Source organism: Mauremys mutica, chromosome 8, assembly GCF_020497125.1.
Source record: "Mauremys mutica isolate MM-2020 ecotype Southern chromosome 8, ASM2049712v1, whole genome shotgun sequence".
Classification (NCBI taxonomy): domain Eukaryota; kingdom Metazoa; phylum Chordata; order Testudines; family Geoemydidae; genus Mauremys; species Mauremys mutica.
In genome coordinates, this window is record NC_059079.1 from 54,896,934 (window position 1) to 54,905,581 (window position 8,648).

The 8,648-nt window shown below is 45.8% G+C and overlaps 1 protein-coding gene across 2 annotated transcripts in view; it reads left to right on the forward strand.

Annotated features, from left to right (window-relative positions):
• COLGALT2 (collagen beta(1-O)galactosyltransferase 2) overlaps nt 1-8,015 on the forward strand; it is a 97,930-nt gene extending 89,915 nt beyond the window's left edge. For both annotated transcript variants that reach the window (XM_045028753.1, XM_045028754.1), the window contains exons 8-12: nt 536-642; nt 1,693-1,825; nt 2,414-2,541; nt 3,699-3,905; nt 6,666-8,015. In XM_045028753.1, the coding sequence (XP_044884688.1) occupies nt 536-642; nt 1,693-1,825; nt 2,414-2,541; nt 3,699-3,905; nt 6,666-6,942 (852 nt within the window). In that variant the 3' untranslated portion in view covers nt 6,943-8,015. The remainder of the gene's footprint in view (nt 1-535; nt 643-1,692; nt 1,826-2,413; nt 2,542-3,698; nt 3,906-6,665) is intronic.
• Nucleotides 8,016-8,648: the final 633 nt, after the last annotated feature.

The window sequence follows — 8,648 nt, forward strand, 5'->3', positions numbered from 1 at the left end:
ATCCTTAGCTGTCCAGTTAGGGGTAGAGCTCTGCTCAGGCCTAATCTTAAAGCCCGACCCGAACCCGAACCCGAACCCAAACTGAGCACCCGAACCCGACCTGAGAGTGTTGAGTCATTTTTAGAACTGACCTGACCCCAATTACCCCACAAACCTGGGTCCACTTTATGTCCCTGCCAGATTTCAGGTTTCTGCTCCAAATTTGGTGAGCTGCTAGAATTGATCCAAAAAGGTCAGATTTTGTAGGGTTTTTTTAACTACATTCTTCCCACTGCCCCCATGCACACACACACATACACTCTTCATTTTTGAAAATCACTGGACATTCTTTCCTCAGCCTTCCCATAAAAATCAGCAGCTGGACTGAGAACAAATATTCTGAATTGTAGCTCAAAAGATAAATGTCTGAAAAATTTATAGTAACCCCAAAATGACACTCTTGAATGGAAATGCCCAAAACCTGCTGAGGTCCGGCATAAACTTGGATCTGCACTTTGCATTGAGCCAGAGTTTTCTGATGTCTTTTTAAACCCAGATTTTCATGATCAACCTGAAGCGTCGAAAAGACAGGCGGGATCGAATGTTGCGGACACTCTATGAGCAGGAGATTGCAGTCAAGATAGTAGAGGCTGTGGATGGCAAGTGAGTCTTTGGAAAGATCTGGTTCTGCAGAGCAGAACTGTTGATTAAAGTGCTACCTTGATTAATTTCAGTCAATTCTCTTTGATGCCCTGTGATTACGAGTTATCATTTTTAATGTACTATTTGGTGCAGTTTTGCAAAAAAAAGTTTTCATGCTGTTATTTTATTCTTCTCTTACTCTGATCAGTCTCCGTTAGAGATCCGAGAAGATAGTTTAGGCCCAGAAGTAAAGTTTTCTTCAAGACAAAGTTCTCTGAATAGAAACATTGTCATAAAATTAAATAGGGGTATGATAATGAAAACATTTTTGTAGCTTTTAAATATTCCCCTGCAATATGTCCAACCCCAATGCAGCAGCATTGTGCTACATTATAGTAATGTAAACACAGATAAAGTTTTTTTTTAGTTGTGACTCTCAAAGCAATGTACAAAATCTCCATTTTATACATTTGGAAACTGAGGCAAAGGCTGGGGTTTACTAAGGGAGTCAGGTGCCCAAATCCCATTTGACAGTCCAGGGCTGAGTGACTTTCCCAAGGATTCTCAGGAAGTCAGTGGCACAGTTAGGAATAGATCTTGGGTCTCCTGGTGTCTCTCTGCCTTAGTGGCCTCTCTAGTGCTAGGGCATTAGAACTTGAAAGTGAAACTGACCATAAGCAAATATAATACTGACTGCTCTAGTGCTGTTGTTCAAGGTGAAAGAAATGAAAAAGCAAACAAAACTCTTAGTGGAAGATGAGCTAGGTGTTCTCTAGTCTTCCCGTGTGACTATAGCTAAAGTGTTATTAACAATATGACAATGACCCTTTTAAGGCTCTGCAGTTTCTTGAAACTGTTGGGGGTGAATGTCCTAAAAAATATCTTATGTTCAGCATGATTTAAATCAAATTAAACTGTGTTCAGCTACAAATACACAGCCTCTTTTGGGAACTTCCCTAGCTCAGGAAAGTCTTTTCACTGCTAAACAATTTCATTGGTTTTTTTCCTGAGTAAAAAATAGTAACATCTATAAAAGTTCTTAATACTGAAAGCAGCTCTCTCTTTCCTCAGGGCATTGAATACAAGTCAGCTGAAAGCTCTGAATATTGACATGCTGCCTGGTTACCAAGATCCTTACTCTTCCAGGCCACTAACCAGGGGGGAAATTGGCTGCTTTCTTAGCCACTATTATATCTGGAAAGAGGTAAATAATGTCTGTGCTCTGGCAGATGTATTACACCTGGATGCTGTGGGAAGGAAGTAATGTTTTATTTTTAGATAGTCTCTCTTATTTTGGTGTGAATTATTCAGGATCTCACAAAAGGTTCCGATTTTCAAAAACAGGAGCAGCAGTTAGACTCCTAAGTTCATATCTGGGCACATAAGCAGCCTGATTTTCAGAAGTGCTGAGTACTGAGCAGCTCCTATTGTGCTGTCAGTTTGCAAACAGCTCCCAGCCTGTGCAACTGTGTCACACATCTGGACTGTGGCCATGACATTTTTCACAAAACTCTTAGCCAGCCTGTTTGGGGCAATGTTGTGCTTGGGGAGGAAAAAAAAAATGTGAAGAAATTTTGTTGCAGGATTTCACCTATGAGTTTTTTCTGATTCTAAACCCGCGTAGAATTGAATGTCACCAATTTTGATGACCATTAACCTTCCTACTGATCAAAGAGCATGGGGGTTCAGTCCTGCTCCCAGTGGGGGGCTCGGCATAGCTTCAGAGGGTGCAGAACTGGCCCCTCAATAGCATATGGGCCATTTCAGTCTCATTTGAAAACATCCCTTTCAGGTGGTGAACAGAGAGCTGGAGAAGACACTCGTTATTGAAGACGACGTGCGCTTTGAGCATCAGTTTAAGAGGAAGCTCGTGAAACTGATGGATGATATAGAGCAAGTCCAGCTAGACTGGGAGCTCATGTAAGTAGTCTTGTCCCGAGAGCTTTCACTGCCCTAAACCACCTGGAAACTCTCTCCCCTGCTCCCACATGCACTGAGCATTGCAGTAACATGGACGTACCCTCATAATAATCAGACAGGGCTGCCTGTGAAGAATGCGGCAAAATTCCAGAGACTCAATAATGGGGGTTAATTTTAAAGGGGCTGGAGTAGCTAAAACCTCCATCGAATGAAGCACATTGCGGGTACTCTTTGATAATAAACAAGTGCCCACAGTGATATAGCCATGTCCTCCCAATAACCCCAGTCCCCCACTCTGAGCTAATTCCCATGACACGGGGTGCATGTGCTCACTGTGAGGATCGGGGAGGAACAGGGTATTTGAACTCTTTTGTTTAGTCATTTAAATATAAACTCTTTCTCACAAAGAGAAGCAAGAGGAGAATGGGACCGACTAGCCAGCAAACAGACTGAGCTGGAAATCTTTATGTCCTGTTCCTGAAAACAATTCCAAGTTCACTGCCAAGGGAGCAGAGAGTTCAAACTGGCCAGCTGGAGAAGGGGGAGAAGACCTTCTAGGGGGCTCCTCCCCCAGGCAGATTTTATAACCCCCCTGCTGTTTGGTGCTTTCTGGTACTCAGGTTATGTGGGCCCCTGGATCAGTGCCTGTGACAGTCCAAAAGCAAAACATTTTCTCTTCAGATGTATTTGTATAAGGGATAAGCCATCTCTGGTGGCGCTGATTTATCTGGGCTTCATCCAGAGAAGGGATGAGGCTGGGGAATCGCCCCAACCCTCCTGTCTCTAGGATGATGGAGTTTTTACAAGAGGCTCCTGAGAGGCCTCCAGCCCTCACTGGATATGCACCATAGAGAATTCAAATCCTTGCTTGGGTCAGGATGGCGCATTGGTTTTGGGACCTGTAGTCTCCTTGGACTGCATGGGCAGTTGTGGCACTGGAGAATTCCAGGAGTAGCATTTGACTTGTGGGTGCACTTTGGACCTGATCCATGGTCCAGCGAAGTCAATGGAAAAACTCCCACTGACTTAAAAGGCCTTTGCTGAGCCCTGGTTGAAGTGGGAATGCCTGATGTCCCAGTTACAGTATAATTGCACTGCAGAGCTGATCATGGAAACAGGCCTTAGTTTCCACTGTGGTGGGTTTTTCTCCCCTTCAGCTACATTGGTCGGAAAAGGATGCAGGTGCAGCGCCCTGAGAAGGCAGTTCCTAACGTAATGAACCTTGTGGAAGCAGATTACTCTTACTGGACCCTGGGGTATGCAATCTCCTTTGAAGGGGCTCAGAAACTAATTGGGGCCAAACCTTTTAGCAAGATGCTGCCTGTGGATGAATTCCTGCCGATCATGTACAACAAGCACCCTGTGTAAGTAAAACCCCTTCGTTGCTTGGGAAGCCAGCCGGCTTTGCATGAGTTGTACCTTGCTAACTGATCTTAAACTGGATGTTGTGTTGCTATTTGTACAGTGCATCTCCATAGCATAACCTAGTAGGCGGAGCAGAGGACTGGATATTATGATTCTTGGATATTGCCAGCACTGCTGCAGATGTTGAGCAAATCTCCGGACCTTTCTGTGCCTGAATTTATGTAATAATACCCTACCTCAGAGAAGTCTTTTGGGATTCATAAATTCGTATTTTTGAAGCAGCTGGTGATCTCTGATTGGAAGTAACTGTATAGGTGTATTATTATGATTATGTAGATCAGGGGTCCCCAACGCGGTGCCCATGAGCGCCATGGCGCCCACGGGGGCATCTAAATGCGCCTGCGTCCTGGCCGGCGGTCGAGCATCCGCTGAAGTGCCGCTGAATTTCGGCGGCATTTCGGCAGCGACGCCTCTCGATGACGCTGCTTGCCGCCGACAAACGACGTCATCGAGAGGCGTCGCTGCCGAAATGCCGCTGAATTTCGGCGGCATTTCGGCAGATGCTCCACCACTGGGCCACGGTCCTTCGTATGGTGCCTGCCAGACGAAAAGGTTGGGGACCACTGATGTAGATAGTGCCTACTTTGGAATACATTACCTGGCATAGGACCTGGGAAAGATCTCTGTGCAACTCAGAGCTTTTCTTTTAAAAAACCCTGCTTTCAGGGCCTTTTCAGAATCTACATGGCACCTTCCTACTTTGCTGTGTTGCAGAATCCAGGGTTTTCATTTCAAAGGTGTGGGGGGCAGGAAGAAGTCACATCTTTTAACCAGCTCCCAGCCAGACTTATCAACATTGTCTCCCTCTTTGTGGGGAGAGCTCTGCAAGGCTCTCACGCAGAACCCCGGAAAGTGATGTGGATCTCAAGATATGGGAGGAATCTGTTTTCAAGGGTGGATCTCCTTGTTTTGTAAGAAAACCAGGTTGTTGGGGTTTTTTTAATTCTCACCTAAAGCTCCCCTAACCTTGTTTCCAGAGTCCAGTTACCCATTATGACATCTCCCCAAAAGAATTTGGGGTGCCACATCATTGGTCCCTGCTTCCAACAGGTACTGCAGTGTCCCTCTGACAATTGTCTTCTAGTCTTGTATACAGGCTTATTGATCCTTTGATAACATAGCTGAGACAGGCCTTTGTCCTCCTCCGACAACCAGTTCCCCTAATTGGCCACGCCACTTACTCTGTGGTAGCAGGGTACACTCTTTGGCCTTATCTGCACCAGGAGCAGGGGCGGCTCTAGGAATTGCACCGCCCCAAGCAGGGCGGCACGCCGCGGGGTGCACTCTGGCAGTCGCCGGTCCCGCGGCTCCGGTGGACCTCCTGCAGACGTGCCTGCAGATGCTCCACCGAAGCTGCGGGACCAGCGGACCCTCCGCAGGCATGTCTGCGGCAGGTCCACCGGAGCCGCGGGACCAGCGGACTGTCCGCAGGCATGCCTGTGGGAGGTCCACCGGAGCCACCTGCCGCCCTCCCGCGGCACGCCGCCTCAAGCGCGCGCTTGGCGTGCTGGGGTCTGGAGCCGGCCCTGACCAGGAGCAGCTTCTCTGGTGGTAGGGACACTGGGAGCACTAATGCAGACAGGCTGCCATTGACTAACCATTGGATTGCCCAGAAGGGGTCTAGATGGGATTGGAAGTTGTGGCGCTTAAAACGCCAGCGGCCAGTTGACCACTTTGCTAGCAATGAGGGAGCTGTGCTGGTAGCAATGCCATAGAGGGAGATCTTAAGAAAACTGCTAGTATAGACAAAGCCTTTGTTATCTCTTGGCCTAACTTTGCTCCCACTAGAGTCGATGGTAGTTTTACCATTGATTTCAGGGCGAGCAGAGTTAGGCCACTCCTGAACTCATCTAAAAATGGCACCCCAATGGTGCAAATAAGAAATGATACAGGGGCTCACCAGTTGAATACCAAATGCCAACTCACATATCCAGGTATCTCTGCCATGCTGGGGCTACCAATATGCTTCCTGTCCTGTTCTCTCATAGAGTGTTGCTATTCAAATAGCTGCAGGGTCTCGCTCCAGAGGTGGCTGCTCCCTAGTGACAGGTGAAGTGCATGGTTTCTGAAATACTTTGTCATTCTTTAGGATCCTTTATTTTATTACATAAAAATCATCTTTCCAAAAGGACTAATAATGTCCTCACAGCTCAGTTCTTCTCAAGCCTTCAATCATTTGCCCAGGTTTCACTCTGTGATGAGCAGGTTTAATAGGCAGCAGGTTTAAAACAAATAAAAGGAAGTTCTTCTTCACGCAGCGCACAGTCAACTTGTGGAACTCCTTACCTGAGGAGGTTGTGAAGGCTAGGACTATAACAATGTTTAAAAGGGAACTGGATAAATTCATGGTGGCTAAGTCCATAAATGGCTATTAGCTAGGATGGGTAAGAATGGTGTCCCTAGCCTCTGTTCGTCAGAGGATGGAGATGGATGGCAGGAGAGAGATCACTTGATCATTGCCTGTTAGGTTCACTCCCTCTGGGACACCTGGCATTGGCCACTGTCGGTAGACAGATACTGGGCTAGATGGACCTTTGGTCTGACCCGGTACGGCCGTTCTTATGTTCTTATGAGCATCTAACCCTACTGACTAGTCCTAGCTCAGCAGATTGGCTCATAACCCATGGAAAGGCAAAGCAAGCACAGTGGTGCTGAGCAAGAGTTATTTCTGCTAGTGATATTTGTTTTCCTTTCTTTAGAGATAAGTACAAGGAGTACTATGAGTCCAGAGACTTGAAAGCCTTCTCAGCAGAGCCCTTGCTTGTTTATCCGACCCATTACACAGGGCAGCCGGGTTATCTCAGTGACACAGAGACATCCACAATCTGGGACAATGAGACCATGTCGACTGACTGGGACAGAGCCCATTCCTGGAAGTCCCGGCAACAGGGCCAGATCCACAGCGATGCCCAGAACAAAGATGCCTTGGCCCCCCAGCCATCTCTCGATGCAGCATCGTCGAGGGATGAGCTATGACTGCCCCCCTTGTCCCCTCTGACAACAACAGCGGAACCTGCCTCACAATTTAGCTTTCACCTAGAAGCTTCTAGAGACGTCAGTGTGGTCTCCTTCTCGCCGTCTTTAGCGGCAAAGCAAATTGATTGGATCCGACTGACTTAACCTAACCAATCTCTATTTTTTGGGAAAGGGAGTGGGGGAGGGGCTTGAACCAGAACATTCCAGATTGCAGAAAAACAGAGACTTCTAAAAAGTGTATCGTAAACTCTAGTCCATTCTCACAAGGGTTCGTAACTTTGAAACCTCTGTAGAGTGGCGAGCTGGCTCCATGGCGCACTGAGTTGACACTAGTAATTACAAAATTTCCTTGAATGACGTCTTTCTACAGTTCCTGGTGTTGAATACTGTATTTATAAAGATTAATATATATATAGGGGGTTTGACGTGTAAGTCCTTTCCAGATAGTTGTCACTGTGCTGCTGCATAACATTAACTGTTGTTGATTTGTGTTTTTTAACCCCATTCTCTGAGAGAAGGTGTGCGTGCGTGTGTGTGTGCGTGTGTGTGTTTTAAAGGATCACTGTCAAGATCACAATGACTTCAAAAATGGCCTCATCTGTGTGGCTGTCTACACCTCTTCCATAATGTGAGTCCCCACTTCATGTTGCAATACAAAACAGTTTCAGGACAGAGTCCTCTCTCTCCTACGTTTCAAGATACCCCTCCCATCCCATCTAGCCATAAGGAAAGAGAGGATGGTCACAATCTCCTAAGATGTGTCTGCAACCTCCTAAACTGATGCCTTAGCTGTTTCAGTTTTAATAATCTATTTTAAAATCCACTGTACTTTTTTGCCACATATGTACTTTGTTTTCTTCTTGTTTTTAAATGTGTTTCATTCACACTGAACAGTGAAACTAAATCAGCCAGTCCTATTTCCTGTTAATGGTCAGGTTCACTTCCTGTGTCTTGGCTACAAACCTTTTAGGTTTCCTTCCCAATTAATATATTAAAAAAAAACTGTTTCAGTTTCCTCACTGATAGGTTTGGGCCTAACCTACTTGACAGTGTCCCTTTAAAAAGAAAACCATTTAAATGTTAATGGTGTCGAGCCTGCTGTTCTTTGTTGAATGGCTGCATTAGAATTGTATATTGCAGGACAAAAAGGCAACTTGCCTTTTATATATTTTTAAATGTGAGGAGGACGACTTCTGATATACTCAGTATTGGGTAAGATGTCAGCATAGTAAGTCATGTTGTTTTTTAAAGTGTCCCATAAGACAGGTGATCTTGTGCTACACTTCTTAGATTTAGCTGATGTAGATTTAGATCTTTTTCTGTGCAACACAAAGTTGGGGGAGGGAGTAAAAGGGGGGGAAAAATCCTCCTGGCCTAAAATGTAAAGAGATTGTTTCACTTTCTTGATGAGCTGTACATTGGAGCGTGTGGTTGGTTTTTGTTTTTTTAACAATTGCTGATAATGTTGTGCTCTCTCCTAAAGAAGACATGTTACTATCAGCGGGTCTGATAATACATAGAACTGGATGCAAGCTGTGTGGAGTCTTAATTTACGTGGAGCTCTTGGACTGAGAATGCTGGGTGAGCAGGGCTGGGGTCTGCCATGCTGCTTTGGGGCATCTTCACAGGGGTGTTGAAATAAGGCACAAAAAGGTAACAAAGAGACACAAATATCATAGCTACAACATTTTGGAACCTCATTTGGC